This window comes from Dromiciops gliroides, chromosome 4 (assembly GCF_019393635.1).
Source record: "Dromiciops gliroides isolate mDroGli1 chromosome 4, mDroGli1.pri, whole genome shotgun sequence".
NCBI lineage: Eukaryota > Metazoa > Chordata > Mammalia > Microbiotheria > Microbiotheriidae > Dromiciops > Dromiciops gliroides.
Genome location: NC_057864.1, coordinates 257,956,634 through 257,979,982, shown reverse-complemented (window position 1 = coordinate 257,979,982; position 23,349 = coordinate 257,956,634). Strand labels below are relative to the sequence as shown.

At 43.6% G+C, this 23,349-nt stretch overlaps 2 protein-coding genes and 1 long non-coding RNA gene across 3 annotated transcripts in view; 2 read left to right on the top strand and 1 right to left on the bottom strand.

The window, feature by feature from the left end:
• The window catches only part of TTBK1 (tau tubulin kinase 1), a 77,438-nt gene extending 75,089 nt beyond the window's left edge, over positions 1-2,349 (bottom strand). Inside the window, 1 exon segment of the mRNA XM_044002539.1 lies at positions 1,581-2,349. Within this exon segment, the coding sequence (XP_043858474.1) occupies positions 1,581-1,907 (327 nt within the window). The 5' untranslated portion in view covers positions 1,908-2,349.
• Positions 2,243-10,490, top strand: LOC122754272. The gene is made up of 3 exons (XR_006356345.1): positions 2,243-2,384; positions 2,647-2,695; positions 10,029-10,490. It is a non-coding gene; the product is annotated as an uncharacterized LOC122754272 (long non-coding RNA).
• A 1,638-nt stretch (positions 10,491-12,128) lies between these two features.
• Positions 12,129-17,537, top strand: DNPH1 (2'-deoxynucleoside 5'-phosphate N-hydrolase 1). Its single transcript, XM_044002540.1, has 4 exons — positions 12,129-12,370; positions 16,343-16,411; positions 16,678-16,788; positions 17,275-17,537. The coding sequence occupies exons 1-4, from the start codon at positions 12,130-12,132 to the stop codon at positions 17,427-17,429; spliced, it is 576 nt and encodes a 191-aa protein (XP_043858475.1). The 5' UTR covers position 12,129; the 3' UTR covers positions 17,430-17,537.
• The last annotated feature ends 5,812 nt before the right edge of the window (positions 17,538-23,349 follow it).

Here is a 23,349-nt window from a genome sequence, read left to right as displayed (position 1 = left end):
AGCTGCTATGTAGAGGGGAATCCTTTTTGTTTGATGTGACTCTCTAACTCTCTCCAGCCCATCAGCTTGTGTCCCCCTCTCCTTACTGTCACCTAGTTTATAGGTGGAGATGGAGGCAGGCATATAAGAAGAAAGAATTGGACCTCCAGAGGCAGCTAGGTGGTGCAGTGGATAGAGCACTGGCCCTGGATTCAGGAGGACCTGAGTTCAAATCTGACCTCAGACACTTAACACTTACTAACTGTGTGACCCTGGTAAATTACTTAATCCCAATTGCCTCACCAAAAAAAAAAAAAAAAAGAAGAAGTGGACCTCCTTCATCTTTAGGCCCATCCTGTCCAAGACTGGATCAAGGGAGATATATGAGTCAGGACAGGAAGAACATGTATGTGTTTTTATAAGTATATGGCCATTAATATAAAATAGTGGGAAATACATATATATAAATATAAATAGTGGGGACATGTTAACGGTACATGTGTGCAGCAGATGTATGTATGTACAGACATGTACAAGTAGTTGTACATGAAGGCTCATGTAGGTGTACATTAAAATTCCTGTATGCATGTGAGTAGGTATGTTAAGTAAGGGGTCTATACTGAAGGTCCCAAGTAATGGGTATAAAGGGACAGGTGAGTGATGGGACCAGTGGAGGGGAGTGATGGGACAAGTGGAATGAGGAGATAATAGAGTCAGTGAAGGAGGCGATGGGGAGAGGTGGAGTGTTAAGAACAGGGCTGGGGCAAGTAAAGAGAGCAATAACAGATAAGGATGATGGGAACAGGTGAGAGGTAACAGGAATAGATGGAGGTAACAGAAAAGTGAGGAAGCTGACTGGGACAGATAAGAATGCTGGGAAGAGATCAGAGGACATTGGGAACTCTTTGGGGAATTGAGGAAACAATTGAGGGGACTATGATCACCCCTCAAATGAGGGAATGATAGTTACATAGGAGATGGGTAGAAAAATGGGATCAAGTGAAGACTGGTAATAGGGATAGATTTAGGTGAGAAAAATGATGGTGGCATATGAGGGAATGATAGATACATGTAAAGAGGTAATATGGTCCAGTAAGGGGGCAATGGGGACAGAGGAGAAGCAATGGGAACAGGTGTTATATAGACAGATAAGAATGGCTTGTAGGTGGGCAACATGAAAGTCATCAGGACAGATGATGAGCATAAAAAGAAAGGTGCAAAATCCATGGAGGGGAGGAACATGAGGATGCCGGATTCCTTAGAGAGTATTAAGAGGAATGTGTGTGAGCCAGAGGCTGAGGACAGGGATGGGCCTCAGGCTCTGCTTCCTCTGGCCCTGCTCTGGGTGGTGACGGGAGGGCGGGGGAGGAGGAGGAGGACATAGGGAGCTTGGATCTGGGAGCAGAGGGATGCAGCAGCAATGATGGGTGGGAAGGGAGAGAGGCAAGGCGGCCCTCCCTATCTCAGCTCTTTTCCTTTGCACCCGCCCGGGCCTTCCCCACTTTCCTCCTGCCCTGGCCTCCTCCAGCCAGCCCCCAACCCCCGGCTTCTCAGAATCCAGCCTCCAGGGCCCCGATTCCCCGGCTCCGCCCCGCCCTCACCTGCTCTGTCTCCGCTGCGGCTGCGGCTGCAGCGGCTCCGGGCGGCGCATCCCCCGGGGCCCGGGCGGGGCGGGGGCGGGGGCGGCTCAGTGCGGCTTGGCGCAGCCCGCTCCCCCTGGCAGTGGTGGTGGCTGCAGCTGCAGCGGCTGCGGCGGCCTCCCGACCCCGACCATCCCGGCCCGGCCCGGCCCGACCCCGATCTTCCTCCCGCGGCAGCGGCGGCGGCGGCGGCGGCGACGACGGAGCGGGGAGCTGCCCACAATGCACTGCGCCGCCAGCATCAGCACCAGCCCTGACATCACCGCCCCACCGCCCGGGATCTGACATCACCGCTCCAGCTCTGACATCATCACCTCGGATTTGACAACACCTCTCTCCTGTCTCTGGACAGAGGGTTCACAGACGCTCCGCCCTCATTTAATCCCTGACTAACTGGTCCCTCGACTCAGATTTCACCGATCCTGCTGAGTTATTCTCCAAATCTGTCCCACCTTTATTTCCTCACCTGTTCTCCCACCTGTCTCCTCCTCTTCCCACCTGTCTCCATCACCTGACCTATCCTCATAACTTCTCATCAGTTTTAATCACCCCATCTTTTCCTATTATACCTCCTTTCCCCAGAATCCCTCACCAGCCTCCACAACCCTTCCCCTGTTCATTTTCATTTGTCCCTTCTTATCTCTTGACCTGTCCTCCTTGATTTACTTTTCCCATCAGCCCCTGCATCCTGCCCCCTCCCCCCTTGGAGTAGGATCACTTTAATTCTGGCAGTGTGCTGAGTTTTATGCTGGATTTTTATCCCAGGTAATCCTTTCCTGTTGAGGAATTTCAGTTTCTCACCTGCAGAATGGGGCAAAATATGGTATGATGGAAGGAGTATTGGTTTTGGAATGAGAAGAGGATTCTAATCCTCATTCTGACACTGACTTGTGTTGTTGGCCTTGGACAAATCACAGCTCCATGGGCTTCAGTTTCTTCATCTATAAAATGAGTGTATGACTAGATTATCACCAAGGTTCTTTCCATCTCTAAACCTTAAACTTTTTTCTTTCCTTTTGTTTGGCAGGAGAGGCCAGAGACATCAGAGCAGTGATCTCTGAGAACAGTAGGCTAAGGTAAAATCACTGCTTTTTTGTGTTTGAATATAAGTATTAAAATATAAACTCATCATCCTATGGAGGTTTACTGAAAAGATTCTCTAGAAGCAGACAAGACAAAGAGATGATAATGTACCTTATCATAATCCACCATGGTTTTGTTTTTCCACACTGTCTCTATGTTTTGAAACCTTTTAATTGTAGCTTAGAGATTTCAAGCATTTAGTATGGTGATTGTAAATGTTATACTTGTTTTTATGGATCAAAATTATTTCCAGGCAAGATCTATATTTGTAGTATGGGGATTTGTTATCTGTCTGTCCAGGAAAGTAAGGTTCTGATATCTAATTCTAAACACCAAGTCAAGTCTTTCTAGTTATTCAGATGCTAAAATGTTAAAACCTGTGGTGATATATTGCTCAGTTTCTACTGATTTTGCATAATCTATATGTGATCACTAAGCCTGGATTCCTTAAGGATAAACCTTCTATAATTTCTCATGGCAATAACCTAGTCCTGAATTGCCATCAAAGACCTTTTTATTTCCACAAATAAATCCTCATGACCTAACTTTTTGTTAGGTGCTTCTCTGTTGATTTATTGTTGGCAGAGTTCTTGTGGCTGTCACCTACGAAGGGCTTTTTAATTTTGTCTTTGGATCTTAGCTGTTTCTTAGGCTTTATCTGACAGCAAACAACTTTTGGTTCCATTCAACAAATCTAAGGACATGTAAATGTTATTAGCCTTAAATACTGCTTGGTGAAGTGATGTCTGCTTCTTCTAAAAGTATTTCTGTAGGTTTCTGACCTGCTCTATAAACATCTATCAATTCCCTTTTTTTCCTGAGGAAGTTGTAATCTTTCTATAGCTGCCTTGGTGTAATAGGTCTTGAATTTCATTAATAATTTTTGGTTTTCTGAGGATACTTTCCATAATAACAATCATCATCACTAGCAGAATATTGGATTTGTGGTATAGTAGAACTATCACTGAACTGGTCTGGAATCAGAAGACTCAGGTTTGTGTTTGTTTCGAACCTTGAGAAAGTCACTTTCCCTCTTTGGGGCTCATTTCCTCACCTTTAATGTGAAGGTATCATCACCAGATAGTTAACCACCAGATGATGATTTTAAAAAATTTTGGACCACAATAACTTATCTTTATGTATTTATTAAAGTGTAGAGGGGAGGGAAGAAGGTGGAGCCAAGATGGCAGAATAATAGGAAGTAGGATAGCCAAGCTCCCCTCCACAAAACTCTAAACAGAGCTAGAAAATATACCAGACCATGCTTGCGGGATAAATACAGAAGTCACTGTGAGTCATTTGTCCAGCCTGGCTTGGCATGTGGAGCAAGACAGAGAAGTCTTTGGACACTGGAGATAAGCAGGGCCAGGGTACTCTGGTGCTCAGGGAGAGGCTGTGCACTGGGGCAAAAGGAGTCCCAGACCCATACCAGGGCACCCCCAGACCCATACTTGGATACTGAGTTGGGGACAGTTGACAACTGGCAGCATTATTGCCCACTACCCAGTTCTGAGTCACAGAGTCAGGGTGGACTGAGAAGGGGTCCTGTGCAGGGAGGAGTGTTCCCAGGTAGAGAGGCCCAAGTAGAGAAAGGAAGAAGTTCAGAAGTAAGCAGCGACAGTATAGCTCAGACTCCAGGAGCAGAACAGGTGTGAGTTCTAGCATTTAACTCAGCCTGCAGAGAAATAAACATGACGGGAATTTTAGATCAAAGGGGAGCATACAATTCCATCACTCTGAACCCACAGAGCTTTCCAGCTAGCTAATAGGGGCTGAATCCAATAGTATCTACCATTGCTCAGACCAAAACTCAGGTCAGGAACTTGCAAAGCTCAGATGGGGTAGGGGGCAGGGAACAAATAGCTTTGTCTCAATCAGATCATATTGAAAGCATTGAAAGCTTGCAGGTCCCCATTCTGTCCATGAGATCTTGAAATAGCACCATTCAACACCCCCAAGAAACCAGCAAATATGATCATCCCAGATCTCTCCAGCAGTATGGCAGAGCCTAGCCCTAACATCAAGTCCATAGTCAGGAGGTAGGCTGCAAGAATGAGCAAACGGGGAAAAAAAAGAATTCTACTATAAAGAGCTATTATGATAGTAGGCATGCTTAAGAGTCAATCTAGAAGAGAATGTTTCTAAAACATCTACAAGCAAAGCCTCAGAAAAATATACAGTTTGGGCACAAACCCAATTAGAATGTCTGGAAGAGATTTAAAATTTTTTTTAAGCTTTTATAAATGGAATGAGGGCTTTAGGAAAAGAAATGAGAGTTAAGAAATTGGAAAGAATGGGGCAGCTAGGTGGCACAGTGGATCAAGCACTGGCCCTGGATTCAGGAGGACTAGAGTTCAAATCTGGCCTCAGACACTTAACACTAGCTATGTGACCCTGGGCAAGTCACTTAGCCCTCATTGCCCCACCAAAAAAAAAAAAAATGGGAAAGGGAAAAAGGGAATTAATAGTTTGTCATTGATAGTTACAAAACTTTGCCCAAGCAACAAACTACCTGAAAATTGGAATGGACCAAAGAGAAGCCAATGATTCCATGAAGCAACAAGAAATGTTAAAAGAAGCCAAAAGATTGAAATATGGAAGGAAATGTAAGATATCTCTTAGGAAAAACAACTCACTTGGAAAAAGGTTGAAGAGAAAGGATTTAAAAACCACTGGACTGGGGCAGCTAGATGGCGCAGTGGATAGAGCACCGGCCCTGGAGTCAGGAGTACCTGAGTTCAAATCCGGCCTCAGACACTTAATACTTACTAGCTGTGTGACCCTAGGCAAGTCACTTAACCCCAATTGCCTCACTAAAAAAAAAAAAAAAAAAAAACCACTGGACTACTTTAAAGCCAGGATCCTCCTCCTTCTCCCCCCCAAGCCTAGATATCATATTTCAATGAATCTTGGTTTTTTGTTTGTTTGCTTATTTTTTGCAAGGCAATAGGGGTTAAGTGACTTGCCCAGGGTCACACAGCTAGTAAGCGTCAAGTGTCTGTGGCTGATTTTGAACTCAGGTCCTCCTGAATCCAGGGCCAGTGCTTTATCCACTGCGCCACCTAGCTACCCCTTTTCAATGAATCTTAAAAGAAAACTGCCCAGATCTCTAAGAACCAGAGGACAAAATAAAGATAAAAAGAAAGAAATCCCAAAATTATACTTACAGAAACATTATGGTCAAAATTCTGTTTTCAGGTCAAAAAGAAAATACCTCAAGCAGATGAAAGAAAAAATCCAAATACAAAGAAGCCTCAGTCAGAATTACACACAATTTAGCAGCTGGCACTACAAAAGAAAAGAGAACCTGGAATCCAGTATTTCAAAAGGCAAAGGATGTGTGCTTTCAGCCAAGAATAACTCACCTAGCAAAACTGAGTAGAATCTATTGGGGGGCGGGGATAAGATCTTTAATGAAATAGAGGACTCCCAAGCATTCCTCATGAAAAGACCAAGAACTTTGTAGAAACTCTGAAGGTCAAACATAAGAGTGAAGAGAAACATAAAAGGTAAACATGAATGAACAATCATAAGAGAATAAATAAGGGCAAACTGCTTACATTCTAAGTACTGGAGAGATGAAACATGTTCTATCATAATGAGGGGTCATAGAGGGAATCTAAGTAGACAAAGCCTAGGAGTGGTTCTGTTATGTCCTAATGATTTTAAAAGGAAAATGGAAAGAGAGGGTAAGTAGAATATGTGGTGGGGAGGGTGGAAGGAAGATTAGAAAAAATTAACATAATCAGAGTGTGCAAGTAGACATCTAGACAAGCAAAGAGGAGGAGGTAGGGAAAACAGCTTGATACTTCAACCTCACTCTCATCTGAACTGATCAAAGGAAGGAAGTGTACATATACAAACATACACATACACATTTAGCTACTGAAATACATTTCACTCAACAGGGAAATCAGAGGAAAAGTGAAGAAGGGGGGAGGAGGAAGAATTAGAGTTTTGGTTAAGGGATGGATTAGTCCTAAACCAAATAAACTAAAAATATATAAAAATATTTATAGCTCTTTTTGAAGTGGCAAAGAACAGGCATCTGAGAGGCTGCCAATAAATTACAGAATGGTGAAGAGGGTATGGCATATAAATGTGTATGGTATATATGATATATAAATAGAATATGATTGTGCTTTAAGAAATTATGAAAGGGATAATTTCAGAGAAACCAAAGAATGCTAGATGAAGTGAACAGAACCAGGAGAATAATTTTTACAATGACAACAATATAGTAATGGTAAATAACTTTGAAAGAATTAGGAACTTTAATCAGTGTAATGACCAACAATACGTTCAGAGGACTAATGATGTAACATGCTACCCACCTCCTGATCAAGAGGAGAAAGACTCAGATTGCAGAATGAGATAATTATGGCCATATGTGATCATATTGGCCACATATGGCCAACGTGGATTTTTATTACATATGCTTGCAATGGATTTTTTCTTTTTTTCTCATGGGGAGATAAGGTAGATTTTTGCTTTTTGAAACAAAAATACAATTTTTGAAAGGTGTGAGAGTGATATGATCTTTTTAAACTTTATTTTTTTTAATCAGCAAAAGTATGTCTCTGCCTCCCACCTTGCCTCCACAATTGGCAATGAATGAAAAACAAAATCTCTTTCACAAACATGAATTTCATGTTTGTTTATGGGTGATTTCATCTTCAAGAAATACTAGGGGAACCCAGAAAACTGCACCTAGCTATACAACTGTGTAGAAATATACAAAATTTCGGCACATACATCTACCTTAGTTTTCTGTGTGTGTTATCTTACAAGGTTGGGTTTCATTAATCTTTTGCATTTGTGAACTTCTCTCTATATATATTTTATATATACATATATTTTAAATCATTCATTCAATATCCCAAACATGCCTAAGCATTCTGGTTCAAAAACTACAAGCAGTGTATACAAAAGGAAAGCTTTAAGGATTGGTGAGTTGCTTGAAAGAAACACAGAGAACATGCACTATCTCCTAAGCAATAGGCATAAAGGAACACAGATTTCAGACTGTGAGAGACAATGCTGCAAAAATAAAAGAAACCTCTTTTGCTGGAAATGTGTCCTGAAACCCATTTTTTCCATAAGCTCTGTGGTTTTTATTGTTCAAATTTGCATAGAAGAGTAATTTTTAGGAACACATATGTTGCATTATACAGAACTCCCTTCCTCTTTCTCTACATATATATCATTCTATATACATATGTCTCATTATTATATATCTCATTTTTATACGTTTCATTATATGTGTGTGTGTGTGTGTGTGTGTGTGTGTGTGTGTGTGTGTATGTCTCATTCTTCATCTTTCCCCTCTCAATCAAGAGGTGGGTAGCATGTAGCATCATTAGTCCTCTGGAACCATAGTTGGTCCTTACTCTGCTCAGAGTTCCTGTATTTCAAAGTTGTGGGTCTTTATATTATTGTTGTTGTTGTTGTTGTATGAATTGTTTTCCAGGTTCGATTTACTTCATTCTGCACCAATTCATTCATGTAAGTCTCCCTCAGGTTTCTCCAAAATCATCTCCTTTATTTTCATTTCTTACAGCATGATAACATTCCATCACAGGTATAAACTATGACTTGTTCATCCATTCCCCCAATTTATGATACTTCCTCACATCCTTTGGCATCTCAAAAAGAGCTATAAAAAATTTTGCATATCCTGAGGTTGATTTGGTTTTGCTTAGGACCAATCCTTCCCTTAAACTATACTCTTTCTAATTTCCAATTTCCCCTTCTCCATTTTCTGCTCTTTTTCCCTTGTCAAGTGAAATGTATTAGTTTGTGTATATTTATCCTTCCCTCCTTCAGATGAGAAGGAGGTATAAGTGTTGGTCCCACTTCTTCTTTGTACAGACTTCTACTTTTGTATCTCAACTACATGAGATAATTTTCTTTAACCTTTCTTTCCACTTCCCCTTAGTGTATTCCTCTTCCCCTCTCTTTTAATTTTCTTTTTAAGATCATCAGGACATGACAAAACCAATCTCAGGTTTTCTTTCTAATTTGACTCTCTCAGTTACCTTTAATGATAATAGGGTTCAGAGGGGAGAGGTGTAATCATCTCCTTATAATAGAAGTAAGCTTTTTATCTTTGTTTATTCCCTTATGATCATTCATTCACGTTTACCTTTTATGTTTCTCTTAACTCCTATGTTTGACCTTCAAAGTTTCTACAAATCTCTGGTCTTTTCATGAGGAATGCTGCTTGGGAGTCCTCTATTTCATTAAAGATCTATTCCTCAAACCCCTGTAGATTCTACTCAGTTTTGCTAGGTGAGTTATTCTTGACTGAAAGCATACATCCTTTGCCTTCTGAAATACTGGATTCCACGTTTTCTCCTTTATAGTGGTAGCTGTCCAATTGTGTGTAATTCTGACTGTGGCTCCTTTGTATTTGGATTCTTTCTTTCTGGCTGCTTGAGGTATTTTCTCTTTGACCTAGAAATCGAATTTTGGCCATAATGTTCCTGGGCAGTTTCATTTTGTAATTTCTTTCAGGAGGTGACCAGTGGATTCTTTCCATCCTCGTTTTGTCCTCTGGTTCTAAGAGATCTGGGCAATTTTCTTTTAAGATCCATTGAAATATATGATATCTAGTCTCTTAGGGGTGGGAGTGGGAGACATGGCTTTAAGGTAGTCCAGTGATTTTTAAATTTCTTCTCTTCAATCTTTTTTTCCAAATCAGTTGTTTTTGCTAAGAGATACTTTACACTTCCTTCTATATTTTCAGTCTTTTGGCTTTTAATATTTCTTGTTGCCTCATGGAGTCATTGGATTCTTTTTGATCCCTTTTAATTTTCACGGAGATTTGTTGCTTGGACAAGGTTTTGCCTCTTGTGCGAAGCTAGTAACTCCCTTTCCAATTCTTTCTTCCATAATTCTCATTTTTTCCCTCTAGAGATCTCATTGTATTGATAAAAATTTTTTTTAATTATTTCTATTTTTTTACTTTTTATTTATTTATATTTTTACTTTTGTGGGGCAATGAGGGTTAAGTGACTTGCCCAAGGTCACACAGCTAGTAAGTGTCTAGTGTCTGAGGCTGGATTTGAACTCAGGTCCTCCTGAATCCAAGGCCAGTGCTTTATCCACTGTGCCACCTAGCTGCCTCTAATTATTTCTTTTTTTTAAAAATCTTTCTTCATTTTGTCTGGGAATTCTAGGTAAACTTGTACCCAAGATGTGTTTTCCTTTTAGGTTTTGCTTGTAGCTGTTTTGGAATAATTCTTTTCTGAGTTTGTGTCTTGAACATGCCTACCACCATAATAGTTCTATATAATGGAATTCTTTCTTTGCTCATTCTTCCAGCCTGCTTCCTAACTTCAGACTTTATATTATGACTGGGCTTTCTGCACTTCTGAAGAGAAGATCTAGACCGTTCCTGCTCATGCTTTCTTAGGGTATTGTGTGTAGTTCCAGGATCTCAAGGACAGCATAAGCTGGGGACCTGCAAGATGACACCTCTTTCTGCTCCAGTGCCCTGGTAATGGTCTGGGACCTCCTGTTGATCTGGTGCACAGCCTCTCCCTTGTGCTACAATTTTCCACAAAGCACCCCATGGCAGGGAGGGGCAATAATGATCTTGACTAGTGGAGGAAATATCTATAGGAATGAAATGACAAAACCTTCAAGTATTGAAGCTAAAGTTAAAATAGGAATAATTAAGCAACTTATATGATGAGACTATGGTGAGGAAAATACTCTGTAAACTTTAAAGCACTATCTAAATGTGAATCATTATTATGGATATGTTAAAGTTTCTTTTCTGTGTATACATGCCATTTTCTTATCTTATATTGTGGTGTTTATTTTAACTCAGGTCTTCCTGACTGTAGGCCCAGCACCCTATCCACCCATAGACCTAGCTGCCTACATACATCTGGGCACTTGCAGTTTAGGAAGGACACTACTAATAAGCTGGAAAGTGTCTAGAGGGGCAACCAGGATGGTTAAAGGCAGGCCCTATTTTCTTGTCCAAGGGGTACTGGTAGAAGGAATTGTAGATGTTGAACTTGAGGAACAGAAATCAAGGAATACATGATAGCTCCCTTCCAGTATTTGTAAGGCTGTCCCATGGAAGAAGGATTAGACTTGTTTTGCTTGGACCCCAGAAGAAAGAACAGAGAACAATGGGTGGGAGTTGCAAAGAAACTGATTCAGTATTATTATCACAAGAAAAAAAAACCAACCCATTTCCAAACAACAATAATGGGCTGCCTTAGGAAGGCATGGTTTTCCCTGTTGTTGGTCATCTTCAGGCAGAGACTCGTTGGGGTAGGTCTTAGTAGGGAGGGCCATTAAGGAAAATAGTAAGCCAGGGAGCTCTCACTTGAATGCTGGTGTCTTTCATGCCTAATAATTCCATGACTCTGATTTCTATTCACAGCATTATGGTTTGCAAAGCCCTCTACATAGAGACACTAGCTGTGTGACCCTGGACAAGTCACTTAACCCTGTTTGCCGCATCTGTAAAAATAAATTGTTGGGGGGGCAGCTAGGTGGCACAGTGGATAAAGCACCGGCCCTGGATTCAGGAGTTCCTGAGTTCAAATCCGGCCTCAGACACTTGACACTTACTGGCTGTGTGGCCCTGGGCAAGTCACTTAACCCCCATTGCCCCGCCAAAAAATAAAAATAAAATAAAAAATAAGTTGTTGGGAATGGCAGACCACTCTATCTCTGCCAAGAAAACCCCAAATGCAGTGACAGAGTTGGACACGACTGAAATGATTGAAAAAAACGACCAACACATAGCCTTCAGGTAAGTGTTTTTATTATCTCCATTCTGTTGTCTCTTGGTGACCCCATTTGGGGTTTTCTTAGCAGAGATACTGGGAGTGGTTTGCGGTTTCCTTCTCCTGACCATTTTACAGATGAGGAAACTGAGACAAACAGGACGAAGTGACTTGCCCAGGGGATCACAGCTAGGAAGTCTCGAAGGACGCGTTTGAACTAGGGTCTTCCTGACTCCAGGCCCGGCGCTCTATCCACTGCATCATGCAGCTAGCTACCCTATTCCCCTTTTATAGATCAGGAAAATGGAGCTCAGAGAATACAAAGGATGATATGCCCAGAGTCACAAGGGAAGGGTTGAACATAGTGACTCGAACCCGGGTCCCACCACAGCCTTGCGCTGTGCACGTGCGCGCTCCCGCTAAGACCACGACGCCGCTGGTGCCCGCGTCCAGGTGGTTATGACGGTCGCGGGGCGTAGCCCAGTGCGGGGGGCGGGGATGTTCTTAGGGCGGCCCCTTCCCCCTCCCCTCTAACATTCACTGTACGCGGGGAGGTGGGGGTAAAGGTACGGCTCCCCCACGCCCTCTGCCTGGTCACGTGTCGGGAGGTCACGTGCGCCGCTGGGGCGGTGCCGTAGCCCACGCGGCGGGTGGAGTCTGTATCGGAGGCGGGCATGGCGGCGGCTTCGGCTCCGGACCGGGGGCGGGGCGGGGAGTGGGGCCCTGGGGTGGAGCCGCGGGAGCCCGGGGAGCTGGGGGGACCGGGGGGACCAGGCCGGCGAGCCCTGTACTTCTGCGGGAGCATCCGAGGAGGGAGGCAGGACCGGGCCCTCTACGGGCGCATCGTGTCGAGACTGCGGCGCTTTGGGGCGGTGCTCACTGAGCACGTGGCGGCCGCCGAGCTGGGCGCCCGCGGTGAGAGGCTAGCTCAGGGGCAGAGGGCGGGGCCAGAACTCACCCCTGGGCGTGCAGGAGGGGGGAGGGGAGATGGGAGGGACGCTCCCCTACCCCCCTACCCCCCCCTACCCCCCCGCTGCGGGTCCGAGCCTTGCGCGATAGGGGGCGGGGTCTTAACTGGATTGGGGGGGAGGGGAGGGGCTTAGCCGTAGGCCCGGGTCATGGGGCGGAGTCTGCTCTCTGTCAAGTGTGTGACCCGTAGTTATATCGCGGGCGACCTGAGTCTTGGGCTGGACCGTAGGGTTGGTTAACCTGAGACCTCTGGAGGGCCTCCAGGGCTATGGCTGTCCGAGCAGTGGGCAGTTAGAGGAAGCTGGGTGGCGCAGTGGGGAGCGACAGGCCTAGAGTCAGGAAGATCTAAGTTCAAATTTGGCCTCAGAGACTAACTCGGGGCAAATCACTTTCCTCATCTGTAAAACTGGGATGATAATAATAGTACCTACCTCCCAGGGTTGCTGTGAAGATCAAATGAGATAATATTTTTAAAGCACCTAGCACAGTACCATATAAATGTTATCTATTATTATTATTGTTATTTTTAAAGCCCTTAGCACAGTCCCTGGCATATAGTGCTATATATTTTATATAGTGTAGTTAGCTATTATTTTTTTTTAAATGGGGACTGGAAAGACTAAGATAACCCATCACTCTCATCCCCTCTGCCTGGGTAAAGTACTTTAAAGTAAAGTAGATTGGGGTTTTTCCCCCTTTTATTGACTTCCTTTTTTTTCATTTTGCTGGGCAGTGAGGGTTAAGTGACTTGCCCAGGGTCACACAGCTAGTAAGTGTCAAGTGTCTGAATTCAGATTTGAACTTAGGTCCTCCTCAGTCCAGTGCTGGTGCTTTATCCACTGTACCACCTAGTTCCCCCCTCCTTATATTGACTTTAAATTTTCCTATAATCAGTCAATAGATATTAAATGCCTGCTTATTGTTGGGGATACAAAACAAGGCAAAAGACAGCTCTTGCCTGCAAGGAGCTTATAGTCTAATGGGCGCCTCTCCATTGACCCAGTCACAAAAAGAATGATATAATTCTTATTGAACCCATGATGGCTCTTGGTAGTCACCACCTACCTTTCTAGAGATTCACAAACTCACTCTTTAAAAATCCATTCTAGGGCGGCTAGGTGGTGCAGTGGATAAAAGCACTGGCCCTGGATTCAGGAGTACCTGAGTTCAAATCCGGCCTCAGACACTTAACACTTACTAACTGTGTGACCCTGGGCAAATGACTTAACCCCATTGCCCTGCAAAAAAAAAAAATCCATTCTTTAATTTTTTTTGTCATAACATCAGACTGCTAGTTGTTTCTGTGATGTACCTGTTTCCCTTTATTAAAAATTAAGACCTTTAGGGGCAGCTAGGTGGCACAGTGGATAGAGCACCAGCCCTGAATTCAGGAGGACCTGAGTATAAATCCGGCCTCAGACATTTGGCACTTACTAGCTGTGTGACCCTGGGCAAGTCACTTAACCCCAATTGCCTCACCCCCTCCCAAAAAAAAATTAAGACGTTTGCTTGTTTCCAGCCATTGAGCTCTTCATTGTTCTTAAAGATTACTCATGCTGTCTCAGTAATCACATCTGTAAATTCTTTCAGTACACTTGGATGTAATTGCCTTTCTATTCTCTCCTCAGTTACTTTCAGGTTTGATTATCTCATAGTGATGTTTGTCAGAACAAACTTTTTCTTTTTTACAGTTAGTTCAGTGACAGTTCTTGCCAGAATAGTCAGAAACAAAGTAGGAATAGTGTAATTCTTTAATAAAATCTAAGCATAACAAGTTTTGAAAAGACCTTAAGAAGTCATGTAGTCACACCAACAATTGTACCTTTATGCCCCTAATGAGTAGTCATTTAACCTCTATTTGAAGGCTTCCAGTGACAGTGAAAAAGGAAGCCTTTTCTTATACTGACTTGAAATCTACTTTTCCTCAATATCTTCCCATTGCTCCTAGTCCTATATTTTGGAGACCAAGATAAAAGGGTTAATTCATCTTCCATATGATAGTCTTTCAATTGTAGTTATTATTATGGTCTCTATAAGCCTTCTTTTCTCTGGGTTAAATAAGTTTAGTTCCAGAGGCAGCTAGGTGGTGCAGTGGATAAATCACGGGTCCTGGATTCAGGAGGACCTGAGTTCAAATCCGGCCTCAGACACTTGACCTGTACTAGCTGTGTGACCCTGGGCAAGTCACTTAAGCCTCATTGCCCTGCCCCCCCCCCCAAAAAAAAGTTTAGTTCCTTCAACAAAGCTATGAATCATATAATTTTAAGGGGTTTTTTTGTTTTTGTTTTTTTGTTCTACCATTATGGCTGTTTTCTGTTTATAAAGGAAAGTTTAGAGTCCTGGAAAAGGCCTCCCCAGGGTCCTTTCCCATGTCCCTTTGTCATCTGCTAACATTATACCTTTTCCCTACGTCATAGTATTTTAGGGGACATGTCATACCTTCTGTCTAAAAACTCAGCTTAGTAGAGAGCTCCCTGTGTAGCCACAATAATGTCTTTTGATTAATTGCTTTCTCATTGGGATTATTATATTCGACATAAATCTGGTAGCCTTTTTTCCATTCTTGTTCTTCAGGAACTCTCTGTAGTACTTCATACAGTTGATCAGCCTCCTCTTCTGGACCCCTCTTTCTTCTCCCTTTGCTTCTGAGGCACCATACTGGTTTTCGTCCTACCTCTGTTTAGTCCTTACCCTTCTCCCTTGCTAGTTCCTATGTCTCACCCTCTAAATGTCAGTATCCTTCAAGGCTTTGTCTTTGATCCTCTTTAAACTAGTCTTTGGAAATTTTCTTCACTTCCATAACTTTAATCAATTATAAATACAGATGAGTTCCAAGTCTGTATCTCCAGCTCTCCTTAACCTCTTATAACCTGCAGAGCCACATTTCCTGTTGCCTCAAGTATATTTCTCCTGTGTGTTCTGCTAAGATCACAAACTCTAAAACAGTCAGTCAGAGCCCTCTTTTCATTCTTGACCTCTTCCTTACCTTCCATATTGTCAGCTGACAAATCTAGTTGATGTTTCCTTCCAAGTATCTATGATATCATGCCTTCCTTTCCATTAATGCATCTACCACCCTAAGACACTCATTTCTGTCTTAAACTATTGAAATAGACTCTTTTGTAGGCCGTCTGGCATCCTGTCTCTCCTCCATCCATCCTGGTTTAATCTTCCTAAGATACTACTTTGATCATACCCATTGCCCTTTTCAAAAACAGAATAAAATTCAAACTTCCTAGCCTAACATTCAAGGATTCTCACAATTTGCAATAACTTTATCTCCCACTCTCCATTAAAAAGAATTTGCTTTGGGGGCAGCTAGGTGGTGCAGTGGATAGAGCACCGGCCCTGGATTCAGGAGGACCTGAGTTCAAATCCAGTCTCAGGTACTTGACACTTACTAGCTGTGTGACCCTGGGCAAGTCACTTAACCCCCATGGCCCTAAAAAACCAAAAACAAACCAAAAAAAAGAATTTGCTTTAATGAGACTCCTTTTGGCCCTCCCTTCTGCCTCTGCCTCTTCACACTCTCACCTCAGCTTATGCTTGACTTTATATATCCATTTCTTAACTGTCTTTCAAGGTCCAGCTGAAGTCCCACTCTCCACTTACTGTGCTTTCTCTGACCTTGAGAACAGGAACTCAGTCCTATACGTCTCTATCTTAGAACCTAGCACATAATAAATTCTTACGAAACATTTTTCACAGAATCTTCAACTTGTAAGGAACCTTATAAATCACACCACCCAACTTCTTCCTCTTCCTCTGACCCTGGGGATAGTGAGTGATTGTGGGGTGAAGAAGACTGTGGAATTGTGGCTAGCGAGTGGAGAGGGGCCTCAGGCCAGTTGACGGCTCAGGGTGGGAGTAGGTTTCCCTCCTTGTTTAGCCGGTTCCATGCTCACCCAATCTCTGCAGGGGAAGAGGCAGCAGGGGGTGACAGACTCATTCATGAACGAGACCTGGCTTGGCTGCAGCAGGCAGATGGTGAGTTACCCCCTTGGGCTTCCCAGTGCTCAGAAGCACAAGGTAGAGGTTTCTTGGATTTTTCTACCCTGAAGTCCAAGGAGTCTGTTACCCTTTCCCTCCAGGGTTCACTGTGTGCTCCTTGCATACCTTTCCATAACAGTCCCACCTTATGTGTAATTGTACACATGCTGTATCATTTCATATGCAGTCTCTGGCCCTCTTTGCATCCATACAAACACCAGAGAGACTTGGAGCCAGCTCATCATCTGCTTGTCTCCCCATAGTGGTGGTGGCTGAAGTGACCCAGCCTTCCCTGGGTGTTGGCTATGAGCTGGGCCGGGCTGTGGCTCTCAACAAGAGAATTCTGTGCCTGTTTCGCCCTCAGTCTGGGCGAGGTGAGTGCCCCTGTGCCCTACCGTCCACTCCTACCTTCCTGAGGGGACAGGAGCAGGAGAGACCCAAGCAGTTTGGTTCAGACTTTGTTCATCCCAACCCCAAAGTCATCTGCAGAGAACTGATTGTTAGGAAGGGAGCTGGGAGGTGTTATGCCTGAAGAATGCCTCTAAGGCACCGCAAGGTCTCCCAGGCCTGCTTGAAGACCTCCCCTGTAAGGTGATCTGCCATCTCCCTGATGCAGCCCCTGAACTGCTCTGACTCTGGGTCAAGCCCTGCCTCTTCTCAGTTTCCAGCCATTATTCCTAGTTCTAACCCCAGGGCCTTATTCCTGGTCACACAGCATCCCTTGAGACACTAGAAGGCAGCTCTGCTGTCACAGACTCACAGTGATTCTAGGACCCTTCCCCAAAAGGGGATCCTGGAGTGCGCCGAGTCTGGACATTTGGCACTGCTGGGTCTCACTTCTGCTTCTGCTCTTCCCCCAGTGCTGTCAGCCATGATCCGGGGTGCAGCTGATGGGACACGATTCCAGGTGTGGGACTATGAAGAGAACGAGGTGGAGATGCTGCTGGACCGGTACTTTGAGACTGATCCTCCTGAGCCCAGAGCTGCCTCCCCATCTCCAACTCTTACTTCTTGACCTAACTTTGTTATCTAAATTTCTACTCCGAAATTTGCTTGATTTCACTTCTTCTATATTCCATTCTTGGCCCCTATCCCCAATCCTGAATTAAAAAAGTGTGTTCAAGTTGTATCTTTGTGTCATTTCTTAGGGGTGGGGAAAGTAGGAAAGAGATGGGAGTGCACAGAAACCAGGATAGATTTCATTTTCTTGAGGGTGTTTAAGGCCTCCAGGCACACCACCCCCACCACCCCATCTGTGTTTTAATATAGAGTTTACTATATTGAGCCAACTTCTGCGAAAGTCTTCCCCTTCCCCCTCTCATTGTGGCAGAAAATGACCCTGTGTTCCCAAAAGATGAATTTTACCAAGCTGGTACAGGCTGGCAAGGTTTTGAGTAAGAACTTGGCCAGGCTCTCCTATCTTTCATCTTAAGATTAGCCTAACTAAACTTGGGACTTAACCAGAACTTACTTGGAGCACCACCAGAAGGTTAATCACCACTTGATTCATTTCTTTTTGGCCATGACCCCTCACAGGAAAGGGAGATCTGTGTCAGTAGAGGAAGTAAACACATCTTGATAAAATAAAACATTGTTTAAGTATTTTTTTGTGTGGGGGGGGCAATGAGGGTTAAGTGACTTGCCCAGGGCCACGCAGCCAGTACATGTCAAGTGTCAGAGGCCGGATTTGAATTCAGGTGCTCCTGAATCCAGGGCCGGTGCTTTATCCACTACACCACCTAGCTGCCCCTGTTTAAGTATTAAACTACAGAATCAGAATTAGAAGTGACCTTAGAAATCACCTGGTCTGTATAATTACCTGCCTGGTGTGTGGATCCCCACACAATATACCTCCTGATAGTTCAGTCATCATCTGGTTGAAGACTTCCAGTAAGAGAAACTCACTCAAGCAGCACATTCCACTGTTGGACAGCTAGGTGGAGGAGTGGGTTTGAATCATGTCTCAGATATTACCTGTAGGACCCTGGGCAAAACCTCTTCCTCAGTTTCCTTATCTGTAAAATGGAGAGAATAACCGCCTATCTTAAACGATTATGAAGATCAAATGAGATCACATATGTAAAACCTTAAAACATTATATCACATTAGCAATTAATATTGTAGCTGATATAAATAAAGCACCTTATGATTTATAGAGAGCTTTACCAACATCTTTTGTTAAGATGAAATACTGTCCCTATAACTCCTACTTACTGGTCCTATTTCTGCCCTCTGAACATACATAAGTCTAATTTCTTCTGTCCTAACTCTTCTCAAGACTAAGCAATCCCTAGTTACTTCAACTGATCTTTGAATGGCTCAGCCTCTAATGATCTTACCATTCTGGTCAACCTCATTTGCACATCCTACAATATGCCAATGTCCCTTTCAACATGAACCTCCCAGAATGAAACATTATAGTTTACAATATCCATTTGCCAATAGGTAAGTCAAAGGATATGAAAAAGTCCTCTAAAGAATAGAAAAATATTAACAACCATGTGAGGGGGCAGCAAGATGGTGCAGTGGATAAAGCACTGGCCCTGGATTCAGGAGGACCTGAGTTCTAATCTGACCTCAGACACTTGACACTTTCTAGCTGTGTGACCCTAGGCAAGTCACTTAACCCTCATTGCCCTGCAACAAGAACAACAACAAAAAAATGAAAGAATGCTAAAAATCACCAGTAATGAAATTCGTATTTTAAAAACCCTGATGTTTTACATCACACTCAGCAAAATTGACAGAAGATGGGAATAGTCAATGTTGGAGGGGTTGTGGAAAGATAGGCACACTGGTCCATTGTTGGTGAAGCTATCAATTGGTTAAAAAACCCAAATCATACCTCTTCCCCTTCTTTGTTTCTGTGGGGAACTAGGTCCAACTCTTTGTGATCCCATTTGAGATTTTCTTGGGAAAGGGTAGTTTGTCTTTCCTTCTCCAGCTCATTTTTTACAGATGAGGAAACTGAAACAAACAGGGTGAAGTGACTTGGCCAGGGTCACACAGCTAGTTAAGTGTGTGAGACTGGATTTGAACTCAGAAGACGAGTCTTCCTTGATTCCAGGCCCAGAACTCTATCTACAATGCTACCTAGCTGCTGTGTATAACATTTCAGGTGCCATTGTATTCAGCCGAGGTATTGGCTTATTTTTCTGAACTGCTTTATTTCCCTTTGTCTTTTTAAGTTATTTTTTTTGTTTGTTTTTGTTTTTGTTTTGTACTAGGGATGAATAAGAAGGAGCCTTGTCTCCCTTTGCTCTTATCTAGGGATCATATGTTATACCACTCAGTGCATGGGTTTGTCACTTCATGGTCCATACCTTCTCCTCCAGTTTCTTGAGATAAGGTGGGGGACCCATACTTATAGTCTCATAAGACTTCTTTCCCCTGAGGAGCAGGGGATTGTCTTTCCAATCTGGCTGATTTGGTTATATACCCATATACTGATAACCCTTCTGGTAGGGGAGGGAGGAAGGATACATTTGGAAATGAAGGTGATGGGAAAAGAAAAACTAGCAACAAAACTTAAAATAAAAAACAAATTCCAGTGTCTTTCTATTGCTTCTAGGATAAAATACTAATTCCTTTGTTTGTGATGGTATAACTCTTTTCTATGATTATTTGTCTTTATTCCCCTTTTTGAACTTCAGTTAAACAAACCAGCCTAACAATCTCCTGTCTCCATGTTTTTCACAGGCTGTTTTTCCTATACCCAGAATATACCCCTCACTTCATGTCTATCCCTTAGAATCTCTAGTCTCCTTTAAAGCTCAGTTCAAGTGCTATCTCCCACATGAGACCTTCCCTGATCCTCTCAGCTACTAGAGCCTGTCACTCTAAAATTACCTTGTAGTAACCATGTGTATGTAGGGAAGCTAGGTAGCACAGTGGATAGAGCTATTGGCCTGGAGTCAGGAAGACATCTTCCTGAATTTAAATCCAGCCTCAGACACTTACTAGCCATGTGACTCTGGGAAAGTCAGAAAAAACAGCTGTTTCGTTTAGAGCCTGACCACATTTCTTTAAACATTGATTTTTTTTTCTTCTGCTCTGCAATACTCAAACATTCAAGATGGAAATCCCCAATGAGCCACCACATGTGACTTTTTTGTCATTTGGTGCTGCCTCCCTTAAGTATATAGGAAGACAGCTGTCTCTATGTTGATTATTCAATAGGGGATTATAACTCCCTCAATATAATATCAGAATTGGCTATTAGGTGGTACTCTTCTTGGATTACCAGTCTAGAGCTTTCAGTCATGCTAAAGAACATTCATGAAGAAACAGGAACTTTCTAATAGGCTGCAGTATTGCTGCTGCTGCTTCTTCCTCTTCTTCTTCTTCTTCTTCTTCTTCTTCTTCTTCTTCTTCTTCTTCTTCTTCTTCTTCTTCTTTTTTGGTGAGGCAATTGGGGTTAAGTGACTTGCCTAAGGTCACACAGCTAGTAAGTGTCAAGTGTCTGAAACTGGATTTCAACTCAGGTCCTCCTGACTCCAGGGCCGGTGCTCTATCCACTGCGCCACCCAGCTGCCGCATGCAGTATTGCTTCTCACCACTAAAGGACATTATAGTTTGCAAATGCCTACAATGCTCCTCCCAACACAAAAGGCCCCCCTGCTTTAGCACTTGACTCAGAAGTGGGTTCTTTGTTAAGTCCTTGATAGCCAGGTTCAATTTTGTGTGAGAGCATGGAATATTGCTCAAAATATTAAACTAATAAGTATACTATCTGCATCTGAGTCTCCACTCTTCCATTTTCTCAGGTCACTTCCCCATGCATTCATAGATTCAGACACCTAAGCATGTTGTGTTCCCCTAGTTTTTAGTACTGGAATTAAATGCAAGGAAACATATGGACTCTTTTCATTACACTGTCCCCCTCCCAGGATCTTTTATGCAGATGGGAAAGATCCCAATCCATGCATGCCTGCAGTCAGCATTTATTATCAAATAGGCATTTATTAAGCACCTTCTATGTCTCAGGTCCTGGACTAAGTACTGGGGATACAAAGGGAAGCAAAAGCCAGTCCCTGTCTTCCAGGAGGTCATAGTCTAATGGAGGACACAAGGAAACAAATATCTACAAACAAGCTATATACACTGTACCACCTAGCCACCCCAGAATTAAAACGTTTAGATAAAGGTTCCCTATAAAAGACAGGATTTTAGTCCAAAGTTAAAGGAAGATAGGGAAGTCGGTAGGTACAGTTAAGGAGATAGTATTTTAAGCATGGGAGACAGCCAGAGAAAATGCCAGGAGTGGAGGGATGGAAGTCATCATAGGAGAGATCCAGGACTGAGAGCTTCCCATCTGCTGCCAGATAATTAGGTTTTTTTACTTTTTTTTTCCTTTTGGGTGAGGCAATTGGGGTTAAGTGACTTACCCAGGGTCACACAGCTAGTAAGTGTCAAGTGTCTGAGGTCAGATTTGAACTCAGGTACTCCGGTGCTCTATCCACTGCGCCACCTAGCTGCCCCTGCCAGGCTAATTAGATCTTGACAAGTTGGGTGAAAAGCCTCAGGAAGTGGAGAAGGCCATCAGGTTATTATTTTGAAGGTGGAATATTTCTGGAGACAGCTTCCATGACACAGATATTGGGCCAAGGGACTTGCAGTTAATTTCTACCCTGAAGCCACAATTTGGATCTTCAAGGGCTACTGGGGAGGGGAAGGGCCATGAAAGAGGAGAAGGAGAAAGAGGAATATGGCAACTTGTGGAGGGGGAAAAGGAGAAGCAATGACTGACTCTTCCACATGCCTGATTCCCCTAAGACCTAAGGGTCTGGATGTCCCAGCCCACTCTCTTTGGCTATCTCAAGACCTCCATTCTCTGTAGGATACAGGAGTCACCTCTCCTCCAAATTCTCAGTTCTTGGTACCACTGCCTGTAGCTCTTGACAGACCCTCCTTGAAGGATTTATGTGTCCAGTCCTTCAGCAATATACAATTTCTTTATCTTCCCCTTATACTCTTAGCCCCTCCAGGACCCAGGTGTCTGGCCCTCTCACTTCTGACCTGTCCAATCTTTGACCACCCTCAAGTACTCAGGTTCCTGGCCTCCTTCCTACTTGTCTCCACCACCACATTCTTTGATCTTGCCCAGCCCCCTAAGTGTTCATAGTTCTAGTCAACTGGCTCTTTGCAATCCCTGCTCCTGGGGCAGCTAAGTGGTGCAGTGGATAAAGCACTGGCCCTGGATTCAGGAGGACCTGAGTTCAAATCCGACATCAGACACTTGACACTTACTAACTGTGTGACCCTGGGCAAGTCACTTAACTCTCACTGCTCCTCCAAAAAAAAAATATTGATGCAATCCCTCCTCCCTCCCTCCTTCCTCACTCCCCACCTCAATCCTCTAGTATCCCATCCCCACTCTCAGCACACCTCTGTTTCCCCACTCCCAGTTTCCCAGGATCTCCCCAAACGCATAGGTTCTCCCATGGGCTGTCTCTCTTCCTCCTACGGGGAAGCAAAATCCCTACCTCAAGGAAGGTGCAGGAAGGAGCCAGGAAGGGTTGGAAGCCAAAATTCCCCAGGTTAGAGGAGCATCCTGACAGAACTCATCTTCTTTTCCCACAGCTTCCTCCCATACCTTCCTTCCCCTTCTAGGTTCCCTCATCCCACTCATCCCAGGCCTTTCCTCAAAGTTCAAAGATAACCAGAGCCTATATTTGGGGAATAAGGGATGGAGGGCTGCAGTGAGAATTGTCGTAAGGGTGGCTTTGTGAGGTCAGCTGCTTGACCACTTTCCTCTGATCAGTTTATTTAGTAGATGGAATTCCTTTCCTTTGGGATATAAACCTAGCAGTGGTGGTATGGGTATGCACAGTTCTACAGCCCTTTGGGCAGAGTTCCAAATTGCTCTCCAGAATGGTTGGATCTTTTCACAACTCTGCCAACAGTGAATTAGTGTCCCAGCTTTCCCGCATCCC

Excerpts from the sequence above, each read along its gene's own strand:
- DNPH1 (XM_044002540.1), top strand. The coding sequence starts at position 12,130 with ATGGCGGCGGCTTCGGCTCCGGACCGGGGGCGGGGCGGGGAGTGGGGC. Across the intron at positions 16,412-16,677 it reads TTGGCTGCAGCAGGCAGATG|TGGTGGTGGCTGAAGTGACC; the intron begins GTGAGTTACCCC and ends GTCTCCCCATAG. Across the intron at positions 16,789-17,274 it reads TCGCCCTCAGTCTGGGCGAG|TGCTGTCAGCCATGATCCGG; the intron begins GTGAGTGCCCCT and ends CTCTTCCCCCAG.